This window comes from Nannobrachium achirus (assembly GCF_963921795.1).
Source record: "Nannobrachium achirus genome assembly, chromosome: 16".
Lineage (NCBI taxonomy): Eukaryota > Metazoa > Chordata > Actinopteri > Myctophiformes > Myctophidae > Nannobrachium > Nannobrachium achirus.
Genome location: NC_137823.1, coordinates 60,510,733 through 60,526,500, shown reverse-complemented (window position 1 = coordinate 60,526,500; position 15,768 = coordinate 60,510,733). Strand labels below are relative to the sequence as shown.

General features: G+C 45.4%; 1 protein-coding gene across 1 annotated transcript in view; it reads right to left on the bottom strand.

The window, feature by feature from the left end:
• lrp11 (low density lipoprotein receptor-related protein 11) overlaps positions 1 to 9,826 on the bottom strand; it is a gene marked incomplete at both ends in the record, with an annotated part of 12,764 nt that extends 2,938 nt beyond the window's left edge. The window contains 6 exons of the mRNA XM_080745079.1: positions 1,161 to 1,234; positions 1,270 to 1,397; positions 2,235 to 2,360; positions 3,328 to 3,469; positions 6,247 to 6,404; positions 9,148 to 9,826. Coding sequence (XP_080601205.1) covers positions 1,161 to 1,234; positions 1,270 to 1,397; positions 2,235 to 2,360; positions 3,328 to 3,469; positions 6,247 to 6,404; positions 9,148 to 9,826 — 1,307 coding nt within the window. The remainder of the gene's footprint in view (positions 1 to 1,160; positions 1,235 to 1,269; positions 1,398 to 2,234; positions 2,361 to 3,327; positions 3,470 to 6,246; positions 6,405 to 9,147) is intronic.
• Between the last annotated feature and the right edge of the window lie 5,942 nt (positions 9,827 to 15,768).

Below are 15,768 nucleotides of genomic sequence, written 5' to 3'. Positions count from 1 at the left end.
ATACTGACCTATCTAATATCTGATTCATTGAAAACAGACCACTAGGGGGCGAGCCCAACTTGTTTGCGATGGTTTTTGAAAACCTTATACCCATACCTAACACCATACCAAAAATCAAAAACTCTTCACCAAGTGCAGATTTTTTATGAATTTTTACACATTAAAACCCAGTTTATAGGCATTTTCAGCTCCCGGCAGCCATCGTCGACGCCATCTTGAAAATGGTGCCTTTCCGGTAGTTATTTTTACTTGAATTTTTAGTATGTTGTTTATCATACCCAATAGTAACAGAATCCATTGAAAAATCTCTTTCATCAATTATTTGGGGTTTGCACCATGTACTGACGTATCTAATATTTTTGAAAACCTTATACCCATACCTAACACCATACCAAAAATCAAAAACTCTTCACCAAGTGCACCAAATTGATGATTCTTGACCAGTTTGGCCTCAGCTAGTAGGACAGAATTGGAGTCCGTTTGTGTGCATGTGCTACTGTAGTTCATAACATGTCTTATGATCCCTCCCGTATTTCATTCTGTCCATCCTCATTGTATTGATTTCTTCCTTCCCTTACTCCTCCCCACCCCCACCACTTAAAATACCAGATGTCTTTAATGACAGCGGGGTGCGGGTGGAGTGGGCGGTGAACATAGATGCAGTGATTGCGACCGTCAGCAAAACACACTTTTGGACACTGCTCCTACAGATTTTGGCCTAAAATCACACAAAGCGGTACACAGTATCTCTAAAGTCATGTCATCAACATGGATCTGTCACATTTCCCATATTCTCTCCTGATTGGCTACCATTGCCTTCTAAAGGTTGTGTATGGGACGTGATGGTCAATTATCTCCCAATTAGGGAGTCTTACTGGTGCTTATGGATGGGACGATAAGCGATATTATCGTTAATCGTGATAAAAAACATTCACGATAATCGTATCGTGGAGATTTAATATATTGTGATATCGTCCTCCGTCATGCACTGGGATCAATTCACCTTTTATTTGCAGAGCTGCATATCTGGCACCACTTAAACCCTCTATAATTGGTAAAAGGTACTTATAATATACGTACTTGCAAGTAGAGAAACAAAGCTTGCCCAATAAGCTTCACCCCAAAAAAAAAGGTTTCAGCGATGCAACAACCAGCAGTACCTTGACTGGCTGTGTCCTCCTGTGGACTGATGGGGCTTTGTGGGCGGGCAGGTGGTGGGGGAGGGACCCTGGTCCTGTCTTGAGGGACAAAGGGAAGATTCGGGGGTACAATGCTCTCCACGGTCTTGCTGGGCCCCTTCTGTAGCTGCTTGGAGCCATCCTCGACCTCCTGGGTCTGTGCAGACAAAGGCCTGCTGGGATTGGCAGCATGGGTCACCGACTTCCTGTTGCCATCGACTGGAGAAAGCACAGCAGATACAATAGATAAATGCTAACAAACAAATTGGATTAGAACTGCACCTCCTAAAACAGTGGTTATAAACCTTTTCAGGCTGCGACACCCAAAATAATCATATTTGAACTGGGGACCCCCCAGTGCCCCACCCTGACGAGCATTAAGAGTTGAGGCGTTACATTTTGTATATCACAGTTCTATTGTGAAAATAGCAGATCTACATGCTCACAATACCTCGCATTGCTAGGCGTTGTGAGCATGTAGATCTGCTATTTTCACAATTTCTGCCTCTAATATTTGACAATTGGGCCAATGTTTAATTTGTCATTTCAGAGGTATTAGAAAATCCTTAAATTGTCACTTTAGAAATGTGCTTATACCCTCTATACACTTAAAGGCCCATTCCCACTGGGCCAGATAAGAAAAACCTATTTCTCCATGGTAAGATACAGATAAAGATATCTGTATCTTACCATCCACTTGAATGGAATAGATCTTTTTTTATCTGTTTATCTGGCCCAGTGGGAATGGGCCTTAAACTTTATGTTGGTTAGTTTACTGTTGAGTGAGAAAACAATGTTGAACATTAAGTTAATCAACTGGGGACAACCCAAAATAATTTGGGGACCCCCCTGGGGGTCCCGAACCACAGTTTGAGAACCACTGTCCTAAAAGTATTCATTCATCACCACTAAAGCTTTAACTTGGAATTAGATTAACAATAAGCTTCACAATTATTTTGTCACAATGATCGTGACATGAGATTTTCATATTGTCCCATCCCTAAATGGAGATTATATGTGCATGGGAAAGGTGTATATGAGATGAGTCATACATACAATGCTGGCAGAAGGCCTCGTCAGAGCGGTCCGTGCACTGCTGCTTCCCATCACAGGCGTAGGTGATGTCGATGCAGCAGCCGTCGTCACACAGGAACTGGTAGCGCGAGCAGCGGCCTGTGCACACTGTACAACACAAGAGACACCGGTCTGTGCACACTGTACAACACAAGAGACACCAGTCTGTGCACACTGTACAACACAAGAGACACCGGTCTGTGCACACTGTACAACACAAGAGACACCGGTCTGTGCACACTGTACAACACAAGAGACACCGGTCTGTGCACACTGTACAACACAAGAGACACCAGTCTGTGCACACTGTACAACACAAGAGACACCGGTCTGTGCACACTGTACAACACAAGAGACACCGGTCTGTGCACACTGTACAACACAAGAGACAGCAGAGAACAAAACTAATATACACAAGGGGTGGTTACAAATGAGATACAGCTAGGGAAGACAAGAGTACATAGAACTATGAAAGATAGAACAAGAACGTGAGCATAGAATGTAGACAAAAACAAACGGATAATAGATAATAACCATACATTGTTGACACGATACTATGCATTTTAACACGTCAAGTTAGTCACATGGTCATGGTCAATGGATACATGTATGGCTGTATCCAGCCAGCTGCACATTTTTAACCACCTAGAGTAGATGTTATTTCCTGTATTCTGGTGCATTCTACAGGGAGTTTGATACTTCTATCAGGCTTTACTTGCTGTAGAGAATGATGTGCGGAGGGAACGTGCACGCAGCGTTCCTCACATCAGACGCACACACGCATCTAATCATTTCTGCTTCCCACTATAGTTCAGGGATGGATTACTTCAGAATCAGATACAACATGTGGATGTCTCAGTGGCACTTGTGTTGATTTTCCATTACCTCTGGGTAATGGAAAATAGCATCTACCATGCAAATAATGTTTATTTTTGTGATCTGAGATATTTACTTCACATTGAACATTTTCCCCCTTTTCATGCAGATTTTCTATTGTAAAACTTAGATACTAAATTTGCCCCCAGAAAAATGGCCGATGCAAGAAGTACAGAATAGGAGGTTTGTGCTTCAGTACCTTCAGGTTGGTTTTCTGGTGCCAGCACGGTGACGGACACGTTGTCTGAGCTCTTCTGTCCCGTGGTGTCGGTGACGGTCATCTGGAAGGTGTAGACGCCCTGCTGGAGACCGCTTATCTTCAGGAGCCCTGGATGGGTCACCTGCAGCGAGAACAATTCAACAATTCAAGACCAAGACACTGATGGCTCCTGAGCATTTCAACCAGGGTTTATAGTCAACGGTTAAGACCATGTGTATTTGTTATGAAGCATTCTTTGTTGTTACCAGAAACCCTCTTTCCAGGGACATTACTTTATTTAAAAATAGAAATACTAAGGTGCTTTTCTTTGCACATAAAACTGGCATTTATCGAGACAAACCACATATTCCATGCGCCCACAAAGGCTGTTATATGGGTGAAGGCCTGGGTACGTTTTTGTCATGGAAAAATATATGGTCATCAGACAAAAAAGTACATCTATCTTTATCTTTATTTTCATCTAAATTGTGAGTAATGTTTGTAATTACAGTTGTTATTCAGTGTCGCAAAGCAATCTCACTGAGACTTTAGGCTTTTATTTGGATATGAGAGTATAGAGAGAAAGGAAACAGAGGACGCAGAGAGAGAGAGAAGACACGTGTGAAGTATGACAACACATATGGTGTTTGCAATCCCACTCACAGGGAACACACAGGGGCGTCACACCAAATTTTGGGCCCTTGGTACAAGGATTCACTGCGGGCCCCCCATGAATGTTAACTATTGAAAAACAGCAGATATACAAGCTCACAGCGCGGCACCGAGTGCCGCGCTGCGAGCTTGTAGATCTGCTGTTTTTGAAAAATCGTGAAAATGTGTGCCAAGAAACCTATGTTTCCATGTCAGTGATGCTCAAACTTTTTCATGTGAAGGACCCCCCCCCCCCCATCTCAAAATATTTAGTTCCAGGGACCCCCCAGAAGCAACATTTTTGTTACAAATGTTCACTAAAAAAATACATAATATTCAAAGATTTGTGCACATTTTCACGACTTTTTCAAAAATAGCAGATCTACAAGCTCGCAGCGCGGCACTCGGTGCCGCGCTGTGAGCTTGAATATCTGCTATTTTTCAATAGCTAAAGTTACTAGGGCCCCTCCACCTTGGGGCCCCAGTAACTCAGTCCCACTTTCCTACCCCTTGTGACGCCCCTGGGAACACATCATCCTTGCACTGATTGGCTGCCTTTCTCAACACCTGTTTCAGAAGAATCCTCCGAATACACTGACCAGATGTTTAAACAAACAACCACAAACTCTGGCAAAGAACCAGACAGCAGCCTGTGAAGGAAGAAATCCTCCAAAGATGCTGCTATCATCATAAGCCCGCTTCTTTCCAAAAGGAAAAAGGAAACGAGGCAGACCAAGAAATGCTATCAACGCACTGAATGGGAATTTGTCACGTCTTTTCATGTATGTGTGTATGTGTGGTCTATGTGGTTAAAACGGATAACTAAATAACAAATATGAAAAACAAAAAGATACAATTTGAATTTACTGTCAAATCTGTTAAAATCCCAATGTTAATTCAATTCAAAGGAGCTTTATTGTCACAACTATCACAGGGAGTGAGTTGACTGTATTGTCCTTGAGGCAGGGCGGCTTATGACCAGCTCTCTCTTATCTCTGCGTGCAGCAGAGTCCTCAGGCGCTCTGGCCTCATGCCACCATGTTGACTTAACAACTGCAAACAAATACAAGCCCATTCACCACGGAGGCCCGGTGGACTTTATGATTATACTATCTTTCCATCTGTAAATCATCACATTTCATCAGAGGTTCAGAACAAAGGACCAGCGAGGCCAGCAGTAAATGCCTTGTAATGACCCAAACCTCAGAGACTGCTGTAGAAAACACTTCATACCATTAATCAGACACTCAGAATTGTACTTCTCCACCTACCAATACATCGATCTGGTGACATCTAAATTCAATGCAGGGGCTCGAAAACAGAAAGATCCTCTACTGACAAACCTACGCTTCGAAAACCAATCCTGATACGTCCCGATATGACGAACCCCTGGCTTTGCAATGCTGTTATTGTTTTTAAATTATGCCCAATATGTTGCCTGTATGTTGGGGCGCCCGCTGGCCTAGTGGTCAAGGCGCATACCACATACAAGGCTATGATGCCTGCTGGCGTTGCTGGTTCGATTCCCGATCCAGACGACCTTTGCCGCATGTCATTCCCCATCTCTCTCCCCATTTCCTGTCAGCCTACTATCCTATCAAATAAAGGCATAAAAAGCCCAAAAACAAATCTTTAAAAAAATATATGTTGCCCATATGTTGAATTTAGATGTCTCAAGACGTACTGGTAGGCAGAGATCTATGATATACTGTAGCAAGCTAACATGAGACTACCAGCCTTGGAAAGGCCAAATAGATCACATACCTGAAATACTGATACTATTATTTTACCTTCATAGCCGGATTTCAGAATCAACTGACGCTTGAGTCTGACATGTCCCTGTCTGAACGATTTACGGGGGAGGGACTTTTGTGCAAGCGTGCACGGCCGCGCGCTAGTGATCGCGACGCATGGTCGCGGCGTGTGTGTGTGTGACTGTGTGTGTGTGTCTGTCTGTGCCAGTGACTGCTTCCACACAGAACTGCGACCAGAAACATGTAATCAACAGTAACAGCTTGGTGAAATCAGCGCGCGCATGTGTATGTCTGTCTGTCTGCCTGCCTGGTGTGTGAACTTCCTGAAATGTAATCGTTTCAACTGCTCCGCGGATTGGATATTCGTTAGACCCACCCCCAACCCCTGCGCTCATTGGAGGAGCTGACATTTCGGACGGTAAACTGTCAATTCATTTACTCAACTCCAGACCAGAGAAATAGTCCACTCAGAGAGTGTGTGCTGTGGGTCTATGGGCTGGAACCAGGCTATTACCTTCATGCTGATGTCTGAGTCTCCCTTGAGGAGAGCCCATTCGTAGCGGCTGATGCCATGGTCATCCACGCTGTCTCGCCCGTCCAGCACGGCCCAGTCCGTGGGCAGCTGGATCACCACGTCCTGCCCAGCGTCACTGCGTGGAGGCTCGTCCAGATCTGGGACCAAAAGACACATATTATGTCAAACAAAATGCTCAATGTATAGAATTGATGTCATGCATTATGCATTGTATCCTCTTTTTGAAGTGGTAGTGGTCGAGAGGATATGGTAAATTGTGGTTTTGATTTCTGCATTTTTCTTTCCATCGCAGGCGATTCCCCACTTTATGCATTTGCCAAACATCTTTATTTTATTTGTATTATAATTATTTTACCGCTGTGGTTAGGGCTGTGATGATTATAAAATGTTACTTGATGATTAATTGTCACTCGCAATTGCAATTAGCGATTTAATTGTGTTCGTCGCTGACCATTGGAACATTATGAATAAAAATGACATTTCTGTTTGGCTTTTAGGCTTCGCAAACAAAAGTTGACCAGGGCAGATATGACAAATTAACATACATACTTAATAACAAAATAAAACAAAATGTGGAAACAGCCAATCTACAAGCTCAGAATGTGTCGCATCGCAACACGTTTTGTGCTTGAAGATCGTCTATTTCCACAATTTCTGAAAACGTTAAAATGATGGAAATGATGGCGATTATCTCAAATAATTGCGATTAGACAATTATGTAATGACGTGACAGGCTTATAGCTCAGCTGTGGTGACTCCAGAGAATCCATTAAAAGGAAACACTACAGTGTTTACCACACCATGTTCAGCTGTGTGCCTGAGAGGTTATAGAGGCTGGGTTTATAAAACAGATAAGACCTACAGCTGCCACTCCTCTCTGTCTACTCATCTAATTAGATGGGAGGGAGATCATTAACCCATTCTAATGATCCATCCTACCCGCACCAGCTTGACCAGTCACACACAACACATCACATGTACGCAATAAACCTTGTCATGATAGCTAGATGATCTCAGAACATTTGGAATACAGAGCAAGAGAGACACACACACACACACACACACACACACACACACACACACACACACACACACACACACACACACACACACACACACACACACACACACACACACACACACACACAGAGAGAGAGAGAGAGAGAGAGAGAGAGAGAGCTCTGCCTACCATTGTTTAGTCGGAGAGGGGTTTCAGATTTCCAGTGACATAGTAGGCCTATACACTTTTGCAGCAGTCATTGCTAATAGAATACATTTATTTTCAGAGCCATCAAAATGAGTTAACATTGTGACATCACCCAAGATAGCTATGCAGGTATCAGTAGTCAAATGTTTTCCAAGAACCTTTGATAGTGCGTCAACTATAAATTCACAATAGTAATTTAGGTTTTGGCAATAATTCCAAAACACGTGGATTAGATCTCCATTTCCATGCTGGCATCTAAGACATGGGTCTCATGGCTAAATTGATACAGTATGTAAGGTGTATGATAGATTCTGAGCAATATATGACATTTAGTTAACCTGTGGTATTTGTTAGAGTTGTTTGAATATCCAGGAGAAGTGTCTGTCATTCATTCAAAGTGTATTCATATTGAATGTCTTTTTCCCCATTTATTTTTTAGCTGTAACAGCTTGCCATCTTTCAGTTCATTATTCAGCAGTATATTAGTGGATTGGATATCTTTATTCCTTTGTTGGTAGCCAGATAAGTCGACCTCTTTCAAAGTCGACCCAGACTCTTTTCCCAACGGGTCTGTGGCTAAAATTAGCCACAGATTTGACTAAAATCAAATCTGTGCTTCTGGGGGTCCCTGGAACAAAAAGGTTAGCAATAGGGGTCCATCCGTGGAACAAACTATTTTGAGATGGGGGTCCACGGCCAAAAATACATTTTGGGGGTCCTTAACCACTGATAGGCACATTCTACAAATGTCTTCTAAATCATAACAATTTTCTGAAAAAAACTTATGTGGCCATCAGTGTTTCTCAAACTTTGTCATGTGAAGGACCCCCAGAATGATATGTATTTGGCTACGGACCCCCATCACAAAATATTTTGTTCCAGGGACCCCCAGAAGCAAATATTTGATTTTTGTCTATTCTGCATCTAGCTAAAGGCCTCAGACCCGTTGGGAAAAGAGTTTGGGGTCGACTTTGAAAGAGGTCGACTTTTCTGGCATTCTCTTTGTTATACCTACCGTAAGTTACAATAACTGTAGCCTTCACATTATAGCCTCTCTATGCCATAGAAACAATTAGCCTATCTTGATGACTGTAGTCTATGGTACAGTCATCAAGATAGGCTAATCCACTAGCCTGCAGTAGTTCCTAATGTATTATTCTTTAGTGCAGTGGCTCTCATCCTTTTCAGGCCGTGACCCCCCAAAATAATCACATTTGAACTGGGGACCCCCCACCCTGACGAGCACTAAGAGTTGAGGGCTTGAGGCATTACATTATGTATAACACAGTTGTTATATATATATTGTGAAAATAGCTGATCTACATGCTCACTCATCAGCTATTTTCACAATTTCTGCCTCTAATATTTGACAGTTGGCTGTTTAATTTGTCATGTTAGAGCTATTAAAAATTGTCACTTTAGAAATGTGCAGATACCCTTTAGTCTATACACTTAAACGTTATGTTGGGTTGTTTACTGTGAGTGAGAAAACAATGTTGCACATTAAGCCTGTCATCTGGGGACCCCCCCAAAATAATTTGTGGATCCACTCCTGGGTCCCCAGGTTGAGAACCACTGCTTTAGAGGGTTGAAAGAAATACGTGATTTATATATAGGCCTATATTAGCCTATGTATGGTGGGGTAGGCCTGCAAGGCCAGCTCAGTCACTGACCTTCCAAGCCGGCCTCGTCTTCTTCTCCCAGGGCGTCGTCAGCAGGTGGTCCCCGGGCAGAGCTGCTCCTGGAGGAGGAGATGGAGGAGGAGGAGGAGGAGGAGGAGGACGACATGATGGAGCCGTTGTTGGTCCGGCTGTAGGTGCTGAAGCCCGGCTGCGGGGCGAACGAGCAGACGTCCCTGCCCCGGTAGGTGCAGTTGAACAGGTAGCAGCTCAGGCCGTCGTCCCGCGGACCACCACCACCACGGAGGGCCTGGCCCTGGCCCGCCTGGACCACCGCCACGGTGCAGTGCGGCTCGGCGCAGCAGGCGTGCAGGCAGTCCTTCCAGCTGTACACCCGGCCGGGGGCCGACAGGAAGGTGGCGCCCTGCTCGATGGAGGCCCGCGCGCGGATGATGCGCTCGGCGGCGGCGCCGAAGCCGTCCAGGCAGGCGTCCTGAGCGGGCGCGACGACACCGCCTTCCCTCGCCGCGTACGCCTGGTCCTGCTGGAGCTGCTTGCGGAACTCCTCCAGCAGCTCCTCCACGCCGGAGATCTTGGACTTCAGGTCGGAGATCTGCGAGGATCGGGCGCCGGCGAGGCCGATCATCAGCGTCGCGCACAGCAGCATCAATATGATGATCGGTCGGCCGCGGTGGTGATGATGATGATGATGCTGAGACATAATAACAGCCATGTTTACAGTTATAACACCCTTGTTCTTCCTCCTCCTGTTGTTCTGCGATGCAGCAGCCGCAATAACACGTTCTTCATATATAATTATAAATCAATGTTTCATTGTTAAATCGTGTTGAAATGGAGATTAGTTGTTGTTGCGTCGCACGGATGATGCGAGGTTCTCCTGTATGGCTGTCATCATGGTGATGTAGGTACTAGTGGTGGTGGTGGGACGTTTGCGAACGAATCAAGTCCGTTGAACGGCTCTTTGAAATGAACGATGTGATCCGATTCGCTCCTTTCTAACAGTGGCGTCAGTTCAGCAAAAGCTAAGGTATGGCAACATGACTGGTGTCTTGCACGCGCGCGAGGACACCAGTCATGTTGCCATACAACATGACTGGTCAAGAAAGTTAAAAGTAAAACAAATGGAGATCGCTGGTTTCTGCCTCTTTGGGGGGAGGTGTAAATAGTTTTTTGTTTTTTTTTGCAGTGAGGGGATATTTTCAAGCCTTCATTTCATAATTACAGTGCAGAGATAGATGACACAAGAGAGTGATGGGAAAAATATAGACCATTTTTGGGGGATAATTATGCTTAAAATGTGGGCAAAAATACATCAGATGTGGAAAGATATAAAGCATAAAAAGTGGAATGATATACACTCCTCCTGTATATCATTCCGTGGGCTCACAGGTTGGTGACCTGGCAGGTTCATTAGCGCTAGGTGATTCCACAGCCGTTTGAGGGGATCCACGTGTCCGGATATCACGGCGACGCAATCCGTGTCTCTAGTCCGCTCCGTTCCTGTCACGGCCACGCAGGTCCGTGTCTACTTCGCCCCGGGGCGCGAATGTTCCTACCATAGGAGACGCGTGTGCATGAATTAGAAAGCGCGGCCTGTGATTGGCTGGAGCGGAGTTCTGGAGCGCTCGGCTGTGGTCACTTGGACTGCGCGGGCGGGTGTGAATGCGTTTATCGTGGACAGGGCGTTTATCGTGGGCTTGCCCAGGCCTTACGGCCTGGGCATAAATATAACGATTGCATTCACCACGGCTTCGTAACTCGCGCGGCGCTCCGCCGGCCGCGCGGCCCTGGCCCGCTCTTCGCGGCCACTCGCGCCTGCGGCGCTCGGGGGCGAAGAGCAGGACCAAGGTCCGCTGGCCTTCGCGCCGCTTGCAATGTCGTGGACAATAAAACGAGCGCTCCTTCAAACGGCGTCTCCTACGGTAGGATTAATAGCCCCCGGGGCACCGCACCGTTCCTATCACGGATCGGCGACGCGGGTCCGTTATCCAGATCCTGGCGCGCACCGTCAGTATTTGATCCCACGACCGGGATCCTGGCGGATGACGACACGTCAGGATTCGATCCCACGGCTCAACCGTATGGAAGCATGCTTCCATACAACCGACTGCTCACCATCACGCCAACGAGCTTAACACATCAGCCAACCGCTACTGCCACGCTTAACACAAACGTTTTGGCGTATTTAAAGTTTAAACCCGAACATTTTGAAGGTCAATGTTGTCATTTGGAGAGTCAATGGTGGCCCAAATATGGATTCATTACACCATAGATGTCTGACGTCACATCACTGCCCAGAATGGGATCATCAGACCAGATCTGCCCATATATGGACAGTGATGGGAAAGCTACTTGGAAAATATAGTGAGCTATACACTACTAGTTACTCTTGATTAAATATAGCTCAACTACACTACAAAGCTATCCCCAGAGAAATGTAGCAAGTTACACTACAAGCAACAGGACAAAAATAGCTAGCTACATCAACACTACTTTTTCTTCCTTCTTTTTTCCACCAAACAAATGGGCATGCAGGCATAAAATGCTCGCATTTTTTTTGTATTATTATTATACAAACACACACTGTCCACCACCTCCACTGTCCCCAACATCACCATTGACAACTTCCCCGTTCCATTTTCCACCCAAGTAAAGAGCCTCGGCGTCATCTTAGACAGCACCCTTTCTTTTGCACCTCACATAAAACACATCACCCGGTCTGCCTTCTTCCATATCCGCAACATCTCCAGATTACGCCCATCTCTATCCCAATCCAGCACTGAAATCCTCATTAACGCACTCGTCACCTCCCGCATCGACTACTGTAATTCTCTTCTCTCTGGCCTACCTTCCAAACTACTCAATAAATTACAAATCATTCAGAATTCAGCTGCACGGATCATCACCCGCACTAAATTATCCGCCCACATCACCCCCATCCTCATCCAACTCCACTGGCTCCCCATTCATTTCCGTATTGACTACAAAAACCTCCTCCTCACCTACAAAGCCCTCCATAACGTCGCCCCCACCTATCTCTCTGACCTTCTCCATGGCTACGTCCCGTCCCGTTCCCTGCGTTCATCATCAGCTGGACTTCTTGACTGGCCCCCTGACAGTACTCACATCAGCACCACGGGTGCCAGGGCTTTTAGCTGTACTGCACCAAGACTCTGGAATTCCTTACCCCCTCACATCCGTCAATCTGACTCCATAACCACTTTCAAATCCCAACTCAAAACCCACCTGTTCAAATTGGCATACTCACTCTAAAATTCCCACAACACCCGTGTATCTGTATACCTACACTCACTCCCCCAGTACTACTTGACATATTGATGTATTATTTGTTTTATTTCAGTGTTTTGATTGTATTGATTTTACTGTGTTGTGTTGTTGATGTATACTTTGCCTGTTTTTAACTGATTGTCTTTTTTTGTATGCTTTGCCTCTCTTTTTAAACTGTACGGCGACCTTGAGTGTCCTGAAAGGCGCCTTTAAATAAAATGCATTATTATTATTATTATTATTATTATAAAACAGACTGAAACTGGAAACCTTCTGTCTGGCTTTAAATTAAATGTATAGCCTACCCCTCGCTATTGGGGACACTATTGTAATGACTGTTCTATTAATTCATTTATTCATCCCGACCGTGATAGCCCAGCTACTTAAATGTATAGGAAGCTACACCAGTAAGGCTCCCTAATCGGGAGATAAGCGACCGTAGGTCACTTATCTCCACAAATAGGGCAAAAATGTGTTTTGCCAAAATCTTCCTGATCCATGTTGATGACATGAGTGTAGACATACTGTGTAGTGATTTTCGTGATTTTAGGGCAAAATCTGTAGGAGCAGTGTCCAAAAATGTGTTTTTAAAAATCAGCCTGGAGGTGGCGCTATATGGGAGAGATTCATGTTGATGGGATGAGTGTAGACATACTGTGTACCGATTTGCGTGATTTTAGGGCAAAAATTGTAGGAGCAGTGTCCAAAAATGTGTTTTGCAAGAATCGGCCTCATGGTGGCGCTAGAAGAGGGCCATGTGAGAAATGAGGGGTGGGGTCTCCGCGCCGGCAAGGCGGACGAATAGGTACCGGCCCCGGCTGTCCCGGTCGCTCCTAGCCGGAGTTACGGCATTTTATGTGAGCTGCAGTGTAGGGGGTCCTCCACTGGGGGCGCCACCACTTTTGCATCCGTTCTGGAGCACCAGGAGTCGGTGGTCCCCGGGAATTCCCCGTGAGCAGCCCCGTTGGGGTGGTCATTTGGTCAGTTTAGCACATTTGGTCATTTTTTACATCTGGGGGGGTCCCTGGAGCTCCGGGGGTCCTTGGAGGTTGTAGTTTGGCAGGTAAGGAACATGTGTGCAAAATCTGGCATGGATCGGGGCAACGGTTGCGGAGATATGAGCAGGGCAAGAGTGTGACGTGTGAGGTGTGACAGACAGACGGAGTTACTTACACTTTGTGCAGGGTTTGATAGTAAATGCGACCTACGGTCGCAATTACTAGTTACTCTTGATTAAATATAGCTCAACTACACTACAAGCTATCCCCTGAGAAATGTAGCCAGTTTCCCTTACGCTACTTAGAAATGTAGTTAAGCTATGTAGTTACTTGTAGCTAGCTACTGCCCATCACTGTATATGGAGTTCCACCCGGCCTCGTGTGGAGTTCACCGAGCGAGAATCGGACATAAAGGGTTTAGAATCTCAAATAAACACTGGTTCTCACACCCACCCACCCCACACACACACACACACACACACACACACACACACACACACACACACACACACACACACACACACACACACACACACACACACACACACACACACAGGAGAGGAGGAATAGATAAACTGTGGGGTTTAACACTTAGAGTACCAACATGTATCATGATGGTTTAGGACCATTGTCTCATTTGTCTGACAAAAAGTGCAACGTTAATAACAGTGACACGGTCACGCAGTGGCTCAAGCTCCAGGGGCCCCTCAGCTCAGGGGCCCCTGTCCTGGTCCAGGGCAGGGGCCCCTCAGCTCAGGGCCCCTGCCCTGGTCCAGGGCAGGGGCCCTGAGGAACAGCTTTTTCCCACAGGCCATCAGACTTTTAAATGCAAAGTGAGGTTGAGGAATGGGGTCCATGCTCAAGTTCCCTCAGCCCTAACCCTAACCTTAACCTCAGTGAGGGAACATAGGGTCGAGGGAACATAGGCATGACCCCGAGGAGGGTGCAATAACTCTTACACTTTGCACTATGCACTTTATTGGACTGATTGATTAGTATTGCCATACCTTGTGTTTGTTTATTACGTATTTTTACTGTAGGTCTTTTATATGCTTTTATTATCATGTTTTTATTGTACTGGAGCTTGCGAGCATAAGATTTTCACATGTATGTATGTACCCACTACCCAGTGCATTAAAGTGACAAATAAAGTGAATCTGAATCATTTGAAAATAGTCGATCTACAAGCGCACAATGCGTCGCAACTAAAATGAGTCTTTTGAGAACGGCTCTTTGAAAGGAACGGCTCCCAGAGATCCGGCTCACTTCAAAGAACCATAAATCCCATCTTGAGCGCTCTGTGTGTGTGTGTGTGTGTGTGTGTGTGTGTGTGTGTGTGGCTCAGCAGCATCATCAGGGCGGACAACAGAGGCGTCAATAATTGGTTATGGCAAGCTATGGCAGCTGCCATACCTTGGCTACAGGGGGAAAATAATAAAATGTACTGTAATCGTGCCTGTTGCCAAGGTATGGCAACATGACTGGTGTCTTGGGCGCGCGCGCAAGACACCAGTCATGTTGCCATACCTTAGCTTTTGCTGAACTGACGCCACTGGGGGACAACCAGCTGCTTAGCAGAAACTACTGACGTCACAAATAGAAACACCTGTAGATAACCGCCCCTCCCCCATCTGTGTGTAAATCACTGGTTCTCAAACTTTTTAATTTTTCACCCCATTTGAAAAGATATGCCTGGTTTAAGATAATTTTTACAGCTCTAGCAGTGACTTAGGCTACAACCATTTAATTTCAGGGACCCCCAGTTTGACATGCATTGATTAGGCTACAGACACCCATTAAATGGCATTTCTATCTCTGAGACCCCAATTTATAATGTAAAATCAATGTTAATTTAACTCTGAGTGTACAAATGGAACCAAATGGTTCCATTTGTACACTCTCAGTTACATACCCAAAAAGGGTCCATTTGGTTCCTAACTATCATTTAGCTGGGGGACCCCCTGGAACTTCCTCAAGGACCCCTGGGGTTCCCACTTTGAGAACCAATGGTGTAAATATATACATACTATATTCTGTCAGATCAGATACTTAAGTATGGGGTAGGCCTATATTTTTATTTCACTAATAGGCCTAAATGCAAGTAAGGTAATAAATAAACCTATCCACCTGTTTCCGCGAGAATTTACTGTAGCATTATCTGAGGGACACTTCCGGTTAACAGCAGACATACAAGCTCTCGTCGCGTCGCAGATGCAACCGTTGTGAGCTTGTAGATCACACTCGGCTGCGGCGCCGGACGCTGCCGTACACCTTCTGCGCAATGCATGATGGGACATTGTAAACTTGTGGATAGATATAGCCTACAGAGAAGACATGATGATTGATTTAGGAGTGCAAACTACCTTGC